Raw genomic sequence first — 23,250 nt, forward strand, 5'->3', positions numbered from 1 at the left:
ATGGTTTTTGACTACAAAATGTGTGTCTCAGGACAGAATCAACTAAAGAGAAAATTATACTACACGTGAAAATCTTAATTCTGAATTTCGAAAAAGAGATTACATGAAGAAAAAAGTAATTACAACAACTAGGATCACCACTTGCAGTGTAATAGCGAAATGTGGCCCTCTGTGTGTGTGTGTGTCTGTGTGTCTGTGTGTGTGTGCGTGTGTTGCAGTAAAATAAAATATAAAGAGTTTTCATAGATTTGCATTTATTTTTCTGATATCTAGATATACAAAATGCAGTTGTACCGCAAAATTAAAGATTAGAATGTAAACGATCTTTATTTGTTCACAGCTAAAAAGAACAGTATTAATTAAGTCGAATGAAAATGTTAAATTCTTTAATATCAATTGGTGCTAATTTAAAGTAATGACAACATTTATTAAAACAAAAATAAATAATGAGACCAAGTGATAGAATTATATGATCAGACATGCGAAATATATACGAATTATAAAAATGAAATGATAAGTACTAAACATAGAATTCAGTGTTCCTTAACAATACATGTTGACAATCTACACTGAATTCAGTTTGTATTACCGCGAAACAAAATCTTACAGATAGAAATACATATCTTCAATATCAAAGTCTTTTAAAATAACATAACTCATAGCAATTATCTAAATGAAAAAACACAATGTTTTAAGTCTATGATTCCAACATGGATAGGTAAAGGTTGAAGCTTCACGGGCATTTGACTGGGTTCCAAAAGTTTGGCTTAGACGCTTTCACCGTTGTTTTATTTTGTCCATCATGCAGCCCAGCCAAGTGGGACTACGTTGAATTGGTTAGACCAAAGAAAACATTAACATGATGAGAGGCATTGAATGGCTGTATTTATCACCTGTTAACAACAAATTGTACAAAATAATAATAAAATCAGTTACTAATACACAAAAGAATGAATCGAATAAATTTGGCGATTACCATGTGTCCATTTCACAAAATAGTGCCCCGAACAAGTACGAATTTCACGGCGGTACACTGAATATATCTCAGCCCAAACCGAAATAACTTGCTCGTCGCAGGGACCTGCAGTCTGGAACTGTCCAGTACAAAGGGTACGATTTATTTTCCTCGCGTCCTTCGAAAATCTAACTTCTGGAATATTTTCGTAACATGTACGATTAAAAGCATTATCGATGAGCACTCAGTTTTTTTTTCAAGTAAAAGGTGCGTTTTGGCAAAATTACTGACGTTGGTCTTATAAGATTAAGCAGTGAAACTCTGCTCCAAGAAATGGCGTCTCCATGTATAATCCAAAGTTCCCCTGAGAATATAGACCTCCGATGCAGTCTTACGCATATTTCAAGCAACGCCGTCGTAATGGGTTTACATGGGTTTTGCATGAAATTATATCTAACTCGAACAGAATCCACCAAGAGCCAACCGTCAAAATGAACCCATGCTTGCCCATGAACTCAAATCTTGAGCATTTTCATGGACCGAGACACTGATGTCTTCGTCTGAAGAATTCCGCCTCTTCTGTGCATCACTTATATCCATAAAGTAATGCAGTTTGGCAGCGCATTGCGGTCACCGTCAACGCTGAGAACATTAAATAACATACATAAATCGTCAACAAATTTGAAAAAAAGTTCACCAGTTTTAAGTGTCACTACTCCTTACGTCAGCAGAGACTGTTGATTCATGTGAGGCTGGGAATACCATGAGGCGTACGGGTGGTGTGCCATTGAAGACATTGGAGACATCGAGGACATGGACATATAGGAATTAGGGTTGGAAACCACATTGTTAACGCTATTCATATCTGACCATTTCATCTCAGGCTGAGGGCTGACGGAGGACGAGGGTGGTGGAAGCATCATGTTGGATTGATGGTTGTTACTGGACTGTTGTTGGCTGCTGTTGATGGGTGTTTGGGACTGTGCAGAATGTGAGGCTGGTGGAGTCGCCTGAGGCGTCGGTTGCTGCTGAGACTGGGGAGTCCCAGACGTCTGTCCCTGGGACTGCTGGTTGGGAGATGGGGTCTGACCTGGTGCACCAGTTTGTTTCATGATTTTCTTGTACTTAGAACGGCGGTTCTGGAACCAAATCTTCACCTATAATGAAAGAGTTAATTGATTGAGTATCCTGCCAAGACGATGATAGAAATTCTGATGGTAAGGATTCATAAGTAATTTCAATTTAGTGTCTGGGTTATTATTATTATTATTATTAGTAGTAGTAGTAGTAGGATCAATATTATTATTATCATTAGTAGTAGTAGTATCATTATTATTATTATTAGTAGTAGTAGTAGTAATAATAGTAGTAGTAGTATCATTATCATTATTATTATTATTAGTAGTAGTAGTAATAGTAGTAGTAGTATCATTATCATTGTTATTATTATTATTAGTAGTAGTAGTAATAGTAGTAGTAGTATCATTATCATTATTATTATTATTAGTAGTAGTAGTAGTAGTAGTAGTAATAGTAGTAGTAGCATCATTATCATTATTATTATTATTATTAGTAGTAGTAGTAGTAATAGTAGTAGTAGTAGTATCATTATCATTATTATTATTATTATTAGTAGTAGTAGTATCATTATCATTATTATTATTATTAGTAGTAGTAGTATCATTTTCATTATCATTATTAGTATTAGTAGTAGTAGTAGTAGTAGTAGTATTAGTAGTAGTATTAATAGTAGTAGTAATATCATTTTCATTATTATTATTATTAGTATTAGTATTATTATTATTATTAGTAGTAGTAGTAGTAGTAGTAATAATAGTAGTAGTAGTATCATTATCATTATCATTATTATTAGTAGTAGTAGTAGTATCATTATCATTATTATTATTAGCAGTAGTATTAGTAGTAATAGTAGTAGTAGTATCATTATTATTATTAGTAGTAGTAGTAGTAGTATCATTATTATTATTATTATTATAAGTACTTCACGCACTCTGTGTATAGGTTCACGAAGACTACCGATGAAAAATATATGAAAGGGTGACAAAAGGTGCTGTAAAACGGAAATGATATTTTTATAGAGGAAAACAAAATTGTGATATGCAGGTACCATGTGGAATGTACGGAAACCTCAGATACAGTATAAATGTGTGCCATGCATTAATAAGTAGTGATCCTCATTAGCAATGGTCGTGGATTGGGTGTACCCTTTTGGAGGTACTTAGTTCTCATTCCCTTGACACGACAAAGCCAAAAATAATTTAAAAGAGCCTTTAAAATAACGCAAAACTAAAACCTTTAGTCACTTAGGAGAATGAAAGTATTGAGATTTTCCTAATCAGTCAAACGTTAAATATTAGCAAAACTGCAATCAAAGGAAATATTGATTTTTTTTTTACAATAAACGTCCAGGATCCTCTATACATCATAAAACATTAGCTTCGCTAAATGGTGTGTAGTTTTGACATAGGCACAAATTTCAGGACGATCAAGAGCTATCAGAGCAACTTGCCAAGTGACCCTTCTAGATCAAGTTCATGCCCTCATTTTGCCTGAATGATTTTCTACTTTAGTTGTACAGTGAACAAATTATATCGTCGCCCACTCTTTTCAACGGTGCTAGCTTATGAAACATTGCTACCACAATCTCAATTTACATGAACATTTTTTTCACAGTGATTATATTATGATATTATGTTTTACGTCCCTTGTCTGGATACGCATTGGCACGTTACAACCAATGTTGCTTTGAATATATTAAACAGATTTAAAAGTCGAGATTGTATTTGAAAGGGTTGATAGGGATAATACGTTATGTTTGTTAGGTGTTGTTGATGTTGTTTTTGGATTAAGACCATTTGTATCACATGATCGGCTATACATTAATGAATTTTTTTAACTGAACCGAGTTGCAGATGTCAATAGGAAAGGTATTCAACTGAATTTCTCTTTTACACCTTTATCATTGCGATCTTATATGAATTTTGTCCTCTTACAATTGACAAATAGTTACATTATGGTGAAAGCTGCTTATATATGTAGACAATAACAATCACTAGTGACATTTTATGTGAACACAAAATGCATTTTATCGGCGTTTTCTGCATTTTTAAGATTTTACTCAGATGATTTCGATTTATTTTAATCCAGTTAAAATCTTGATGCCCCTTCAAAAATGTCATCACACTACAAACAGTATGAAGCGATATTATGAATAGACGTGACATGGGTATTTCAGTTGAGCATCGTGTAGGACTGTACAACAGGACAAAGCTGTTTTGTCCTGGCAGGCCCACACAACACAGCTACAAAGTTCTGATCGATAATTTTCACCCTAGTCTTGTACGAAGGTGTGGGTCCCAAGGTCTGGAGAATAAAGTGAATTTTGACACTTTCTTCGGACTAGCTTGCCGTGAGAAAATTGGAGAAGAAAAGAGCAACAGACTGGATGTCTGTTTACTCAACACCAGACAAATTTATATGTTGTTACTGTTTTCAAATGCCTATGTAATCATCCGTGATTTGGGATCACACCCTATTGTAAAAACCACAGACGGTATAGCAATAGGTAAAATCTTTTGTTTCGTTTCCATAAGCAGATGATAGTATCTCCAATACCATTTAGTGAATTAGAAAGCACTGAGATTCAAGCAATGTAACAAACTGATAAGCAAAAGGTAACAATGTTTAAAAAAAGAATTCAAGTCAATCAGCATATCCTTTGGATTCTGCTTGCAAGAAAGTTTCGTACCGTACCATCTTAAGATACCGCACTATTAACAGTTAATGAACACATTTTTTAAATTGTATGTAACCTACACTGATAACGTGTGGAATATGTAAGTAAAAACACACAACCTGTGTAATATGTCGTTTATCTAGGGAAGAGTTTTTCTCAATTTTCAATGCAAGGAAAAACAAACAAGCAAATATGATTTTCTTTAAGCTTGAACTAAGAAAGAAATATTGCTTTAAAAAAGCGACACGTGGAGACGAAAATATAACATTTGAGAAGAAACGGTGTTCTCGTTCGTATACTTATTAAGATTTGTTGACTGAGATATCAGGTTTCAGGTAATTAATGATTTCCTACATCATTTAAAACTCTGTGCCAGATCTCTGAAATAGTCAGAAATCCGGAGGTACATGAAAGTGATTTGATACATATCCCTGCAAACAATTTGGTAACTCAAACAAAGACTATTCTAAGATACAATGTTTCATGTGCGAATGTAGAATTTACATCCCATTATCTTCTCAGCCTTCAATTTAAAATTAAAATAATAAAATACATAATTGTTTTTAATATGTCTCATAATTTTCCAACGGAATATTTTTATATGGATTAAAGATTGCATTTTGTGCAAGATCATCGTCATTAGAAATTGTGGATCTTTAATACGTATATTTCATATTAGTGTAAGCCATTTAGTATTTCACTGAATAGAAAGCAAATCTCAAGATGAATTTAATTTCACTTATCAAATTTAATTACAAAGTCTATTATGTTCCGTAGTTCACGACGGCAAAAAGCATTAGTGAGTTGATAGAGTAGTTGAAAGCTCTTGAAACGTTTATTTGGAGAAGAAACGCGTGGCAAAACCTCTTCGTTAATTAAAATTTGAAACACTCTTAAAAATTCTAAAGGAACCCCTCCCATCTAACCGAGCGACATTTTCAGTGTGGTGAACATGCAAAATAGGGGGCTGGGACGTGTAGGCTTGATTTTCCTCACGCTGATAGATCTGTGTTTGCTGCAGATGCAAAGGATAAAGGTGACAGCTCTACTAAATTAAATTTTTCTCCAACAATTAACTCTCAAATGGGGCTGAGAGAGAAATATCAATCAGTCTGAAGCCTTAGATATTTTCTTTTATTCTGCTGCAAATTACTGTTGTAATGGAAAATGAATTGGGTACAAAACCTACTGTTCGTTGGAACAGACAAATTGACAAAAATTTAAAGTTATTCGTTCACAGTCAGTGTGGCAGCAATAAATGTCATTTTTGTCGCAAAGTTTATTTTCTTCTTTGGAAGAAAAAAGATGATGGTCATGATCATGTAGTAGCAGAAATGGTGTGATGATTGTCTTGAGGTGTAATTAATGCAGTATAGCATTATTTGATTGGTAACATATTCTAATTACTTACATGCATTAACAATTAGGTCAATATATCAATGAAAAAAGTGTTAAATCTTGTAACGCATATTTCAAATTTGCGAAATAATTACCTGATAACATTCTTATGTCATATAAATAAATAAAAAAAATAAATAAATAAATAAATATTTTAAAAAATGTAATACAAATAAGATTTTCAAAAAAGAGTTTTTAAAGAGTAGGTGGATTGTGAATCTTGCGGGAAATCGACCAGAAAAATAAAAAATAAATAATGTTCACCATCTTACCCTCAGATTGTACTGACACTTGCATGAAAATCGATTTTATTTATATTTCATTCAAAATAGAAATGACATTAAATATATAAAGATGCATCGGTGCAAGAGGCGTGATATATCTTTGAAATAAGACTTTTCTGAAAATGGTTATCTGTTATCTTTGATTCTTTTTTATGCTTTATTCATACAAACATACAATGTAGCCCTTTTACAATTGAGGTCCATACGAATTCCCTGTTCAAATTTGTTAAAACTCAAACAATGTTTGGAAGCTAAATATTTTAAATGAAATCTTCAAAAGCTTTTAGCAAATATTTACTTTGAATCTTCATATCGGTACACCAAAATGTAAAACCCCAGTAGCCAAACACTGACTTCAGTGTGTGCTCATAAAAGAAGGGTGACTCATTTTTTTTTAAATTGTGAAAGATTTATCCAGAAAAGGCGACATACATCTGTGTCAATTCGCTTATTGTATTATGTATCCGAATATAGTTTTAAGTTTAGGGGTTTTATGCTTGTTGATTAGAGAAAGGATAGTCAGCCAAGTCAATTGTATTCCGGAAATGAGGGGCAGTGCTATAACGCACTCCAGATATACATTTACTACGAAACAGATGACTAGATACTCTGACAAATACACAAGTATTTTATAATTATGACACTCTGACATTTTTATTTAAAAATTTTTATCAGTTGGGTTGATACATTTTAAGCTTTAATTTATCAGTGAATTTTTTTGTAATAATATTTATAATAATATACAATATTGTTATTATTGTTGTTATTGCTGATACTGTTGTTGTTCAAGTAGTAGATACGTTACTAATATTAGAAATAGTAACAGTGATGGCGATAGAAGTCTTTCTGTTGCCATATTCCTATCATTTTCTGTCTTATTTGTTTTGTTGAAAACGACGAATAAATACAGGTTTTAATTGTTTTGTTTTTAAGAAAGATGGATGGGCGGATGATAGATTGAGTGCTTGAAAGAGTGCTTAATAAAATAAATAAATAGATAAATAAATAAATAAATAAGTACACAGGGCACTGCTAATATAATATGGTTCATTAACAACTATGTGTATTTCAAGTAGTTTATCAACACGATGTGTTTTCCTCCTAAGTAAAAACATTTGCCCAATCATCAACAATGAACAAATTTATTCACCACAGGATCGATACGCGAACCTCAGAGAAATCACTAGGCCAATGGGCGCTAAATGGCGGCGTTCAGTGTTGTTTAATTCAATAAATCCCCAAAAACTATTAAACGGATATTGCTTATCCGTTGATTGTCGTGCTATTTCATGCCTTACGACAGCACCGCCTATAAATATTGACAAGACGTTTGTTTTATCGTAATTTAATTAGCACTTTGGTTTCACATTAAAGACAGAAACTCCGGAACCTTTCGTGATTGGGTACCATGCGTTATCATTTAGACAGATATGAAAAATATGAAACTTCTTGGTGCTTATTCCACATACCTCTTTTACATTTCAAGGCTATGATACACAGTATACTTGCTAAGTTAAAATCTGCATGTACCATGCAAATTTTTGTACGTTTTATTTCATCACATAGTACTTTTACACATTGACGAAGCTTGTATTAGCACTTGATTTTCGACACAAAAAAATAATAATAGTAATAATAATAATAGTTGTTGTAGTTGTAGTAAAAATGTATTTGTCAATTAGTTTATTGGAACATTGGTAATTCGTACGTATTCTGAGTAACCTACCTTTGACAAACATAATTCTCGTAAAATTTACATCAATACCTAAACGTAAATTCTAACGGCACGAAGGCGAACCAGTTATTAGGAAGTATACGAACATGGCTGTGCATGACCACCTTTTGTCTTAAACTCGAACTCCATGATATAATAACTCGTAAACGTATGTTATCTTTTTATTAGAAAGGCTATTGCTCTACAATGTTAAGTATGGAAGACATGTATTCTTTAGGAGGAAAAAAAAAACAACAAGAAAAACTCTTACACTCCTCAGCTGTGTCCTTCAAGACTATCGTTCTCGCAATAATTTGGCGTGCTATATATTTATTGATATCAAATATCTGACAGATAAACCGACAATTTACACACCTGGCCATATTGTTGTAAATTGCAGATTGCCTTACTTAACGTTGGAATTACAGTTACGTGTACAGTGAAATGATTGGGTGAGGACATGATTCTAGAGGAAACCTGTAATTTTGTTCAAATCCTCGTTCAATCTAACAATAATACTAATATTTACCCAGCAATCAACCTTTTAATCTGAGCAATTATATAATGTGAATACACTATTTATATATTCCAACATACAAGTATCAGCTAACCGTATTGAGAGCCCGGGTCTACCGCCGTCATCCAATTGGGGATGTAAACCGATCCAATAAATCCCCCATCATATCGATAAATTATGGTCAAATTGTTCAACTGGTCGTAAGCAAATTTTATTACTCAGATTAAACCTGGCGACTTTAATGTGAATTGAATTTGGCTACATTGACAAACCGAGACCATTGATTTTGGTGACGAGGAAAAAATGCCAGGTTTGTAACTGACCATCGGTCAAGAATTTTCTGGTGTCCAGCTGGCAAACTACTAGCCAGTGTGACGCGGGGCGAAAGTTAGGCCGTTCAGAACAGATCATGCAGACGATCATTAGTCAAATCGCCACTCCCATATGTTTTTCTGAATACAATTACCGTGGCAGTTCGCGCGATTTTTCATTAATTCTGAAGCCAAAAAGAAAAAAGAAAAAGGTTTTGTTGCAATGCTTACAATCTGCACGCGAAATTTTGCCAGCCACAGTGGCGCCTTTTTCAACCAGCTACGAAATATGTTGCCTTGAAATGTTGGACGGGCCTACATTGTGCTAGATGGTTTCACCGCAAGCGGTTTACAGGCTGAGATGGTTTGAAAAACTAGCTAAACGTGATCGAATATTGCAAAATGTCCCATGAAAAGGAGATTGATTGAAGGTTGTGATCAGTCGACTATTGCCTATTAATCGCAGTAAAATCTACAAGGATGGGAAGGCCGCCTTTACGAAAAATAAAAGCTCAGCCTGCATAGGTAGTGGCTCTTTGATGTACCTCATCCGCACTGTGATTTCTAGATGGTGGGTGTGATTCTGACTAACCTTTCTATTGAGTTTAAAACATATTTACATGGTACACGGTCTAAGATCTTATCAGAGAAATACTCATATACCTCCTTTCGTATTGGAGGGGCCAAGCTATAAACTGTAACCGTTTTTCGACTCTCATAATGAATTCCAATGGGGTGATGAAACCAAATGTATGCTCTCAATTCAATTTTTATCGCTTATCCTGCATAATGCTATAGTCATCCACACCTAGGAGATCATATTTACTGGTCGAAAAAGACATTATTTTAAGCCAGTTTTCGGTTGGGTTTAACATACACGATTACTTCTGGCAGTTAGAAAGGTTCAAGATGGTATCTTTGATTTATTTTCTTGGATTTAGTTTACTTTGAAAAATAAATATATGTCTGAACGAACGTTTTATGATCATACATGTATTAAACTGGTGCTGCTGAAAGTAGAAAAGTGTCTTATACAAGTATATACATAATGAAAGACAGACAGACAGAAACAGGAGCAACATAATCTCCTACAGAATGTTATTTTGACTTTTAATAACAGATCCTTAAAAGTATGTCTTATGTTTTAAATGGATTCAGGATTGTGCTTAATGATGCAGTTTCAACAAACACTTTCTTTCTCCTTGAAAAGTCTTTTGTTAATGTTTCCTTTATGTAGAGACATTGCCGTTATCTACTGAGCAATCTCACCGCTATAGTTCTCAAGTCATTCACGCCAAGGACATGTTTAAACAACATTCGCAACAAATTATGGGGATAAATCTTTGCCCAAGCCAGCTCTATGCCCTGGGGCAAATTTCCAAGTGCAAATAAACTTAAGCGTGGAGTAAGTATAGGTATGTTTTGGGGTCTTGAATATTTGTTATCATTGATATACTGCTTCTTAAATTATGATTTCTTGCCTGCAGATTGGTAACGTAATAATATAATAAATCAAAATTGCTCTCCTCGATGAATCTATATTTCGGTGTTTGCCATTAAATGCAAAAATGTCATCCATAAATGCAATTTAAATAAAGCAAGTAGGGTTTTTACGATAGTACGGAAGACATGCATTTTGCTTTGCAAAGGTTACGCATCTAAGCTCGCAAATAGAGGTGTGATTCAGACTTGACTACAACTTTAAAATATCCCAACCCTCTCAAGTTACTACTCGTCGGGTTCAGTTACCATGATCACTGAGGCAGAAGTGCGTTGCACGGAAGCTCTAGAGTCTGAACCTCAGCAACCGGAAACGTTAGCAAAGCGAGCAGGTGTTTACAGGCCGAACAAAACTAGGGTAAAGATCAGTGAACCGTTCTGTGTCATGCAGTGCAGGGCAATAGGGGAGCCATCGTTCTATTATTCTTCTAATTTTATTGTTTTACCTGTCTATAAACATGTTTTATGTTTCTTTGACATGATGCTCAAAGTGTTCCACATAAGTGAGCTAGCCATATTCGAAGATGCAAAGGTTTGTGACTCCCGAGTCCTCAAAGAATTCAAGGGGCGTAATAGCAAGGGTTTTATGTGCACAGCTTATCTCTTGTACGGCAGGGTGGAAGAACTTTCCCTTTACGGGAGCAATTAGATCAATTTATAAGAATTCATAGTGCCTGGAGAATAATAAGGACATTGCAATAGAGATTAGTTTCATGACCAATATGACATTGGTGCGAACCAAAGGGGCAACATAAACAACTAACCTTTATTTGCATACGGCTCGAGCAAAAATGTCCATAAATAAACATGAGACATGAAATTCAGAGTTCTCAGCTGGAAATGAGGAATAATCCAATATAATGTTGTGTTCTTTTTTTCTTTGAAGTGGGCAAATGGACACTGCAAAACTACAGTCGAACTTTCCTTAAGGCAAATGTATTAAACAATTGCCTCCTAAAGTCCCTAGCAATAAATTATTTTATAAATAAAACTACACACGGAACAAGTTGTCTCAGGAGGACACTTAGTTCCAATGGATGGCTGCTGCTTCAAACAGGTTTGACTATATATGTATTTGACAGATTTCTGTTCTCTTCCCGGCCAAGGTGGGTATATGAGAAAGCTTGCCAGTAGCTTCTCGTTGTCGATGGTTCTTCCCTGGGTTTATCAGGGTTCTTCGTCCACCGAATATACTGGCCGCTATGTATATAGCCTACCAAGTGTTGAATAAGATGGCGTAAAACCCGAAACAACAAACAACAACTTTCTCTTCTATATATGAATTCGTTTGATGGATTTATTGAGAATAATCATGCATAGCTGATATTATTTCACTATTTTAACATTTAACAAAAACAGACAAACGTGATCATTAGATGAAGGCTTCAGCAATAATTACAGTGCAACATTATTTGGCGTAGGTCAGGCTGAACTTATTTCTTAGCACAATTGATAATTTTAATAAAACCCTTAAACCAAATGAAGACAATATAACGCTTACTATCCCATGCTCGTCATTGGATGATACATCAAGGAAACATTTCTGCATGAAGATGAATCAAACTGGGGTCAGGTTTTATAACATGTTTTTCTACTTGGGTTTTGAACAGTTTCAAAGGCCAAATTTGTTACGTCATGGATGACGGAGCCCTTAGAAGTCGTATAAGTTTTTCATGGCAATATTTTATATGTTCCAGGTGCTACAATAAAGTGAAATCCCATTAGTTACTCACTCAAAAGTCAGCCTTCGGAACGCTAAGAGTCTATATGACACTACATTCTGAAATGGACAAACTGATGTATGTGTCCGCTACACAATTTCATGAGGTGAACGTATTAAAAATGTTTCAGACTGAATTTTTCAAACCCGATAAGATGGTCGGCAAATTTTCTCAAAGAGAAAATACAAACGTTTCTAAGGGAAAAATAAACACACCCCACCCCTCAAGAAAGGAAGATACAGACAGTCTGACTGGAGAATGTAGATTACGGTCGGTCTGTCGTCTTATGCGTCGTAATAGGTTATCAGTGAAAGTAGGAGTCAGTGGTTCAGTGGTTAGAGTGGATGACGCTTGGTGGAGCTGTCGTCGTTTCAGTTATTTGCTGTCTGGTATTTTACGGTATAGCAGATGTTTAGTGCCAATGCAATGGTAATAACACACCTTGCTCGAGGACACGCCACTCTGACGGAAGGATTCGAGTCCGGACACCAACCGCGAGCCACCGAGACTCCTGCAACCAAAAGTCACTTCCAAAACATTGCAATTTTAAACACGCGACGAATGACAGAATGCAACTAAATTCAATTGAATATACCTGCAAGGAGAGTACATTCATCCTTTACAGTTATACATTTCTGACGCCAATGCACGCCTTTGACTGCACATAAAGAAATGTTTGTTTTCCCCCTCGTAGTTTAAATGATTGTTGAAACAAGGTCAGAAGATGAAATGTCTTAGCATTTTGTTTGTGTTTTTCTAAACAAGGTTATCGAGAGTAGACATCTGTCGTATATGAAATTCAGGATGGTTTGAACAGTAGCAAGTTCCGTACTTGTGTTTTTATCGTACTTGCCTTTGAAATGGAAAAATGTCTTACTTTGAGAAAAGATATTCCTTATAAATAATTGATGCTATATTGACTAATGCTGGACATGAAACCCGTTTCAAGATTTCGATTGACCAGTGATGACAAGAAAAGAGTAGGAAAAATGTATGCAAGATGCAACGCTTTTTTCAACTATTTTATACCACATGCAGTAAATGAATCTGTTATTAAAATTGTGCTTAATTCCATAACCTGAAGTCGGTTCAACATATTTATTCCCACACATTTAAGTGTGTAATGAAACCCAAGACTTTCCTTATCCCAACTCGCTTGCCATGATTGGAATTAATGTGACCAATACCACACCCCTACGTAGGCCACGACTAATGTCCCTCGAGAAGCTGCGACCCGGAAATGCCAGAGTGAAATGGATACGTTTTCTGGCGACCGACCCTGACTCAGATCCGGAGTACTGGGCTGGTCTAAGCGGGCTATAGCCATCGCAGGATTGACATCTCGGTATTCGGGGGAGATATTATCGCCAATATTGTACTCAACATACACAAGGGTCACTAGGCACATTTCAAAGAATTTCTTACGGGGTGGTAAGCGTGACTTAGGTTTTAAAAAAAATAATGAATTAATGGTTTGTTAGCCCGATAGTGTTAGGGCTTTCTTTCTCTATACTTACGAATACATATATACAATGATAAAGTCCTGTTTGACTGACAAAAAAATGTTAAGTTTATATTTTACAAATTTAAATCTAAATAATTCTTTATGAAAATTTAAAATGCACAATGACTTATCAGCAATTATTGATTGATTGATTGGTTGATTGATTGATTGATTGATTGATTGATTGATTGATTGATTGACTGATTGATTGGAATACTACTGTATAGCCATTAAAAAAGAGCTGTTTCACCTTTTTATAAAAAGGATATTCTGAAAAAATAGAATGTGTGGGGGGGTAACACAACTGTACCATCTTGTTGGCTTGCAGCAATAAATTTACAAGAATGCTTATCAGGGGTCCCGAGTGGCCGAGTGGTCTAAAGCGCTCACCGTTACGATCACTGCCATCTCACCTCTGTCTGCTTGGGTTCGAGTCTCAGGTTCGGCCAATGTGTGTATGTGAGAAAGCTTGCCAGTAGCTTCTCGTGGGTCGGTGGTTCTTTCCGGGGTTTTCCCGGGTTCTTCCTCCACCATTGATACTGGCCGCCATGTATAGCCTGTCTTGTGCTGAAAAATGGCGTTAAACCCTGCAACAACAACAACAACAAGAATGCTTATCATAATCTATTGACAAGACTGGTAATGGTAGTATAATATATTGACGAGACTGGTTATCGCAGTCGAATACTCGGGTACGGTAAACTAGATGTTTTTGTTGTCATTTCCTCACACAGTGTTTTAAAAATACAATTTGCTGTCAAACTGCTACTGTTGCTACGCTGCAAGATACATCTAACACACACCAGTTTGAGACCAATTTTGCCTGCTATTTAAGTTCAAAATAATATTCCTCTCGGTGCAATAATAATTAGGCATAATTTTATAGACGCCTACAACAATACATGCGATCAAAATGCACTGTTTTATTTTATTTTCAGATCGATAAAACTGAGGAAAATAGCGACCAATTTCCCCAATTGTGAGGTATTACTGCTAAACCATACAATTTTCTGCAAAAATCAATCGCTGTTCGTTGCAATGCCTTTGTTACTGGTCCAGTTTCTATCCGTTGTCTCGTTTGTACCCGCTAAAAGCTTAGTCTTGTCACATAAATTAACTATAAAAAGCTAAAACACCTAATCAAGGCTTATTATGAAATTTTAAGCCGGAGCGTTGAAGAAAATTGCATATAATCAAGGTAAATTTTGTTGTTGACAAAACTAATACTTTAGTCTAATCAAAAATGGTAAATATCTGCTAGAAACAGAAAATGATTTTGTCGATATAAATTGGTCAATTTTTGAAGGGTATATAAAACCAGGACACCTAATAAACGCGGAGTTGTTGCTTGCTAGCATCCAGGGTCAAAACGGAAGACTTATTTTCTAGTTCTTTATGATGTGATCAGAAAAGAGATTTAACATTCGGATAGTTTCTATTTCGGAAAGAGATTTTGTCCATGATTCACACATATGTTTCTGTTACAGTCTTACTGGATACTATTTCATTACATTATTTCCATGGATATATACTTGACTGCGAACAACACCCTTGTTCTGGTTATCATAGGTTCTCTACAATTTCTTTGAAAAATTTTAATGGTGCTATGTTTTGGGGCTGCTGTTTGTCATTTTGTGCACATCTAGTTACTCGGAATATAATTCAACTTCAACCAATCTGCAGACAAGTTTTCTTGCATCGTTTAAAATAATGATATGCTCTGAGTTCAAACGATAAACTGCAAGTATAAAGGATATACACTATAAAAGGTTCAGCTTTGAAAAAGGCCATCTCACAGCCAGTTCCGCAGGGAGTTAAGTATTTCACTGGTTTCTATTTATGAATCAAAGGTTGTAATGTCGTGCAATAATACCTTCACGTTTTCTTGAAAATAAAACACTCAAGGTGCGTCAATAAGATGTCAAGGAACTTCAATTACAATATATAAACAAGTGTTTGTAGGTAAGTAAATATGATTTTGAAACATAATCAGAAAATATTTTCAAACATAAAGCAATGATATCTACCATTTTTCAAGATCTTATTTTTCACAGAGGCATAAAAACAGCAATAGACACAAAATAACAAGCACACACACACCCACATACACGCAGGTCGTGTGTAGTTATGTGGGTAAGCACCGCCAACCATGAAACGCTAAACACTGCATCTGCTATATTAACCATATTTTTGGGGTGGAGTTTGGAATGTATACTGACCTGTGTCTGTGTAAGCCCGAGGGATGCGGCAAGTTCCGCCCGCTCAGGAAGGGCGAGGTATTGGGTCCGCTGGAACCGTCTGTTCAGCTGTTGGAGCTGGAGACTAGAATATATCGTTCTGGGCTTTCTCATCTTCTTCCCTTTCGTCATCCTTAATTCCTCCATGTTTGGTTTATCTGTGTGTAAATATAATTCAGTCTTTAGGAAAATAAAACCAAAATGTTAACCATTTTTTGAGAATTCTTACTGGTTTTTTTTTTCAAACATGATAATGTAAAATGTTCGTTTTTAATTTGGTACTATAAACTGAGAAAATTATTGATACAATCAAGGAAATATGGAACGATATGTGCCCGTGCCATTGGACATAAATTAGTCTAAATACAAGCATATATTTAAAAACTGGAAGCTAATTTTGAAATTCTTAGCGAATTAGTACATAGTTCCATTGTAGCATGATGGAACTAATATTTTCTAGTGTAAGGTACAATTAGTATGCTAATATAAACACCTGCTTTTATTAAACTTAAAAATTAAATGTTCATTATCCAGCCTATTATTTTGTCGGACGTCATTCTTTATTTGGCAAGGAAAGCAAGGATACAGTTTTTTATGTCATATATACACAATATCAGAAATATTGCGATAACACGAGTAATCTGTAGCTGTTTCGGAGCAACAGTTTTTAACTTAAAGAGAATGCATATGTTATTATTGTTATTTTTACTATTATTATTATTATTATTATTATTATTAATTTCTGTACTGCTTTCCACTTATATAAAAAAAATTAATTAGGTTCTTTCACAAAGAAAGAATTTTTCTAAATCGATGGATTCTTCTTCTTCTTCTTCTTCTTCTTCTTCTTCTTCTTCTTATTATTATTATTATTATTATTATCATCATCATCATCATCATATGATCATCATCATTATCATCATCATCATCATCATCAGCGGGAATATCAAGTAGAATATTTAATGACTGAGTAGTTGTAAAATTTAATATATGAATCCGGTACTTGACTGTTTTCCCTTGTTGGTAGTACGCAGGAAAAAAAAAGTCAGCGCAACTGATTAACATCCCAATTTTTATAAATCTCAATAACTAAATATCCTTTGGCTTCAAAACGCTTGGTGTCTTTTACACTTCAGGGTTGTTTGCATTACGGCACTTTAAGCATCTATTTAAATATAATTATTTAAATGTATGATTTCAAGAAAAATATAAACACCGGTAAGAATTATAAAAGATAGAATTAATTGTTTTAATTCTCAAATTACGAATAAAACTAAGATAATATAGAAAATAATATAATCATTGAATAGTTCATTTATTTTTTCAGACATCACGTTGAACAGGTTAACAATTTGTCCGTGTGTATGTGAGCAGGTTAATCTTACCATGTGTTGCTAGCTCATTGTCTTTCATTGCGTTAGACATTCTATTTTGTTTCATTTGAAAATGCATTAACAATTTGTAATGAAGCGAAAGACAATAAGCACAGTACAATTATTGATAGTAAATTGTATGATTAGTTCTATTTTAAAAAAGTAAAAGTCATACCCTTTATGTCAAATGAATTATTTGAATTATAACATCGTCGTTTTATTTTTTTACTTTCCGGACCCAATTTCTTCACAATCTGATTATATTATATAAGTCACATTGAGATTGTTGAACAATAGACATAAGAAAGCTAAGAGTTATGAATGGCATAAGGTGTACTTTATGATGCCAGATGTCAGAAAAAAATCGCTATTTTTCTGAATGAGAACTTTTGAAATGGTTTATGTACCTGGTTTTCAATATGAAACTAATTACATGCGAAATCTAATGTATGTTGTTCATGTATTTTCCTTTTATTTTCCTTTTAAACTGTTAAATATTTAGAGTAGTTCTGAATTGAAAAGTGTACGCATAATACGATGAAATATTTCGTTCAATACAAGAATTCAAAAGTAAACAGTCAAACTCACTTCAAATTCTACAAGGTTTTGTTCATCTCGCAATTCCTTTTTTCACCTTGGAAATATAATTATATTCTGAGGCAGGGTAAATAAAAAGGGCGCCATGAGAGACCTAACAGTTTTCAAAAAGGTTCCACAAAAGGTAATTTAAAGCTTCTTCCCGTTGCGCATTTTTTGCTCCTACAGCGACACTTTCTCACATTCATACACTTTCTCACATTCATACATTTTCCCACATTCATACACTTTCCCACATTCATACACTTTCTCACATTTAGAACACATTATATGTGGTCATCCATCGTCTTCTTTATTTTTTATTTATTTACTCTGAATGTAAACTACAATCAGATACCTCCTGAATTAATTACATACTAATTTGACTAAATTTGTATAGTTCACAATCGCCCCAATTTGTTTATTCAAATTATATCACCTTTAACCAAAGTATATTCAAGCTGTAATACTCGAAGTAGACATTATACGTTTGTAAATGATTCTTTAAACCTTAAAAAAAAGCCTGGTGTAATACGCATATATAATAAATATGTCTTTTGGTGAATACATATAAAGTCAGAATGAATTGCCTTTTCCCCCAGGATATGGCAACAAATATCATTTTCGCACCTGCTGACTTCAAATTGTAAAGAGATAAAATGTTCTACAATTTAAATTGTTCAGTCATACCACTGACGCAGATAGAGGGGTATCGGAACAAAGCTTCCTCTTTTCATTCATCTTTACTTCCCTCCAAATAACTTCAGAACAGATATGCTTTTGCGTTTTTATCTATAATTGATCTTTATGTCGCCGTAATCTTGAAGTCGATTTTAATCAACAGTTTACCCCACTTTTCACTCCTCTTCTGCAGTGTTCCGTCATGAAAACGTACACTCATTTTATAGTCCTCTTTTGTAGCAAGACTTTACAAGAAAAGAAGATACAACACCGATAAGGCTGGGCCTCTAGGCATGGCGTTATTTGTGGGGTGAAATCATCCGATCAGGACAGCATTATATAACTACACGTGTGAAATCTTTGGTAAATTTGTTACAAGCTTTAACCGTTAAATGTTACCTTTCGGGAACTGTGACATAATTACAATCTCTTTCTATACTTAAAAAATTAATATTATTTTGGGGTTTGTATTTTATATCCAACATGCTATACTTTCAGCTATATGAGGTATTTTTATATACTATTTATTTCACATTTATTTAACCAGTATGATCATAAGTTTGTAATAGACAGTGACTATTGATGGCAATAATTCTCAACAAAAATAATCCTGTTTGTCATTCAAAGCTTCGTGCATTGTTAAACACCTATTTTAATTGTGTGTCCTATATCTACTTCTAATTCTTATTTATCAGAAAAGATATTTAAATAACAACTACATAAGATCTAGGATGATTAGAATCTTTGTTAAATGGCGTAAGAAATATTTGAAATATTTGCATTAATTTGGATATCTATATTAATAGGATGCAAATCAGAATGTGAAATACCTGTATTAATATTAATAGGAAGCAAGTCCGAATATTTGAAATATCTGTATTAATTTGGATATCTATATTAATAGGGTGTAAGTAGGAATATTTTAAATTTTACCACTTTACTATTAAGAAATACTGTCAGCACAATGTAGTTTTCAATTAACATGAGTCCCGATGGAACTCCACACCAAAATGCCATTACTCCTGTTAAAAGTACAGTTTAAAACGTTTTTAAACTGTTATGGCGTTTTAACAATTAATGTTCTCAAATTTTGGCTTGTACTAGAGAATGATTATGATATGAAATTAAACAAAACGGCTCATTAAATACATACACCGTTATGGCACAATGGTATGAGATACTTCTCTTTCTCTCATTAACTTGCTTGAGCAGTGTAACTTACTCCGCTCGCTTAAACAAGATACTTGATACATTTTCTCTTTTGTAAGTGACCGTTAATTATCGGGACTAATTAATATTTATTAATTTAACTGATGGCTGTGCGATCACTTAAAGTCACAAGGGACATTGCCTTTCCGAGATTAGATTGGCGTATCAGATAGAAAACAACAGAGTTACGCTACAATACGTTCAAATAAGCATTACTAACATGGGGTATGACAAACAATGCCCCCTTATATCGGAGATATCTTCATTGTTTAGAGCCTTTCGGAATACTCGGAAGGAAACAGTTATTTCCTTTTCCCTATTTCTTTCAGGAAAATTTGCTCTTTTACTTTTCTACTGATTGTTAGCAACATGGCTTGACTTGTACATTTCTAAGAAACATAGGCACTGTTTAGATTTCATTTTCACACACTAAACAAATTAGTACAGCTAAAATGTGGTTGAGATTATCTTCAAACAATAGAAAATAAACTAATGCAATTTGGACTTAAAAAATTAAATTCTCATATTTACAAAATATTTCTTATAAACAAATAAAAATGTCAAGCGTAATTTCATTAACGTGGACCGCAAAATTAAAATGAAGGCACAACTGCAATAGAATCGATGTTGAATAATTTTACCTCAGAAAAATATCGAAATGAATTGTGCTTGTCTTTCGTTTACAATTTTAAATAATACTTGTAACCAATATTATTTTACAATATCGTATCGGGAGATATGGAGTTCTTTACAGTATGAGAGGTTACGGTAATGACTTCATCAATATATTAAATTATGACACAATGTTTGTAGTTATGGATTTTTATACAGGCTGTATGACAAGTTCAAGTACTCGTCTTCTTCGCAATAATGTTAATATCATTATCTCAAATGAATAATGACATGGAAGAGACAAATGCCGATAATAATAAGTTGTTTAATGATTACTGGATACAGTTCACAAACGTGCACTTATGTAAATAAAAATATCACTATTACTTTTTATTCTTGTACTTTTTCCTTCATTTGGTTTAATTTCAGTCTATATCGTACTGCATATTAATTAATTAGTTAATTAACACCATCTCAATATATAAATATATTTCGAATATCCATATTATTATTATTATCATTATTATTATTATTATTAGTATTATTATTAGTATTATTATTATTATTACATCATCATCAAGAACATCGTCAGCATCAGAAACTTTGAGTTTCGAAAAATGTAAATTTTCATCTAGCATTGTAATGAATTATGTAAAATCACTCTCTCAAGTGAAATTATTATTAACTTTTCTACAGTCATATTTACTAAATTTTATATACGCAATGTACAATTTGTTATACATTCCTTGCGTGGTCTTATTATTTCATACACGGAATGACTAAATTTCGTCCGGTTATTGGAAAGTGATTTGTATACTTTCTGGAGAGATGCTATCAGCGAAGATGACTGTTGCTTGATATCAGATAAGACCCCCCCCCCCCCAATTGTATAAAATACAATCTGGCATTATTTATGAAATGTCAGATTTTATTTGCTTTGGCTTTTGTTGCTTCGTTGTGTGTGGTACTTCCAAAATGAATCCACTTTGACTATTATAGATATAAACTAATATCCGTATCATAGTCATTTCACCTCTGCGTTTAGGAATAATAATAATAATAATAATAATAACCTGAAAAATTCCTATATTATCAATGCTTATGTTGTTTTCAAGGATCTTCTTGTTTCATGACAACATTCAACATTTTAGGGAATACCAATAAAGACACGGGGAAGTATTGATTTCATTCCGTGTAAATATTTACAAAAGCTCTGTGAAATAATTTTAAAGGTACTTAAACATGCGTATGAAATGGTTTTATTTTCTTTAATTATTTATTCCATGGAATTGCATCCTTGGCTTTTATCAAGCAGCTTCATTTTTTCCTTGCTAGTTATTTAAACAACGTAAAAAGGATATATCACTATCGTGTATAGTTTTAGCGAGCAAAAGAAATCCTAAGAAATAATATTTGTTACTTGAATTAGATGTAAATCAATTTCATCATTCGATAAAACACGAGGCTGTAATACATCAAATGTTATCCCATGCCTTTACTTAGTAATATTTGCTTATTTGAAAGCTTTGTCTTAGTAATATTTATTTGAAAACTTTATCCTATTCATTACTGTATAATAGTTTCTTATTTGAAAATTGACTGAATAACTAAGAATTATCTTACTCCTGTTTAAGTTTAGACTTCACCTTTTTATAACCGTAACATAAATATCTACAGCTCCCCTACATTGAAATTATACAGATAAATTGAATCATTTCTGATTGCACGAATAAAAAGCCTATTTATCCAAAGAATACAACAATATAGCAAAATTCGCTATTATAAACCGTTATTACAAAATTACAATAGCGTAATTAGGTACTGGGACATTCATGATAATTAGAAATGGCAACGTCTAATAGCATGTCTATTAAAGGTAATTGTGTAGTAAAACGTTAAGCACCACTTACCTTCTCGTGGGGGTGATGGAGGCTGGTGGTAGGGAGCCATGGAAAAATGATGCGCAGGGGCTGGGTTGTAAGATGCAGGGGGCATAGAATTCATTCCATGGAATGGGTAACTCAGCTGCCGAGCGTGCTGTGCGTTTGAGTATGTTGGATCGTGCTGAGTTCCGTGGTGGTGGTTGGGGTAGGAAGTCCTCATAGGGTAAGCTGGGTGACCAGGCATACCACCCGGTCCCATTCCCATACCCTGCTGCTGAAGTTCCATAAAGGCAGACTTTTGATGAGCCATTTCGTTTTCTAACCCGTCCGGTACCCCTCCTCCAACATTGAGCATTGTTACCAGTCACTTCTTCTACCCGATAGATCCGCACTACAGTATGTGGGTATTACACAATGGCTGCTTGTATCACCCGGATCCAAATGATGGTAAATGTCCGAAAAAGTAAATAGAGTTTTGTCAGGTTTCTTGTTGTAATCACTGCTGATGCCTCTCTCGTGTGTGATTATGTGTAATTTACAGATAAATATGTTCGAACCAGCGATCAGTTACTCGCTAAATACTTTAACATTCACTAACTACCCAACACTTAAATCAACACAGTTAGCCTTGGAATATATGAATACATACATCAGGCGGCAGAGCCCTGCCTTAAATGCGGTTAGTGAGTTCCGATTGGCTGACTGATGCTCAATAGTGACAGCCCCCTCATGAATAGGAGTAATATTTCCCGTGCTCTAACAGTTTGAGTAGCTATGAGAGATGCCTATTGTTCTCTCGTTCTATGTATGTGGTTTGGTAAAAAGACACAAAGCATGTCATGTATTTTTATTCGCTATTCAGGGTATGTCCTTAAGCAATTCATTTCACGGGTAGCAATTCAAAGCTGTATAGCATTTGTCAGAACGGTAGAAGGATACTTGGCATAATAAACACCGTTCCGCCATGCTGCGTTTGTTTACTCTGAAACAAATCAGAGCAATTCATGCGATTAAAAGA

At 34.1% G+C, this 23,250-nt stretch overlaps 1 protein-coding gene across 1 annotated transcript; it reads right to left on the minus strand.

Annotated features, from left to right (window-relative positions):
* Positions 1 to 237: 237 nt before the first annotated feature.
* LOC149791937 (homeobox protein Dlx6a-like) lies at positions 238 to 22,844 on the minus strand. The gene is made up of 3 exons (XM_089970459.1): positions 22,260 to 22,844; positions 15,881 to 16,056; positions 238 to 2,112 (listed from the first exon to the last, which is right to left on the minus strand). Exons 1-3 carry the CDS (start codon positions 22,585 to 22,587, stop codon positions 1,675 to 1,677), a joined length of 942 nt encoding a protein of 313 aa, XP_089826585.1. The 5' UTR covers positions 22,588 to 22,844; the 3' UTR covers positions 238 to 1,674.
* Positions 22,845 to 23,250: the final 406 nt, after the last annotated feature.

The sequence above is a fragment of the Sinohyriopsis cumingii genome, chromosome 9 (assembly GCF_028554795.1).
Source record: "Sinohyriopsis cumingii isolate HCF-2022 chromosome 9, ASM2855479v2, whole genome shotgun sequence".
NCBI classification, from domain to species: Eukaryota; Metazoa; Mollusca; class Bivalvia; order Unionida; family Unionidae; genus Sinohyriopsis; species Sinohyriopsis cumingii.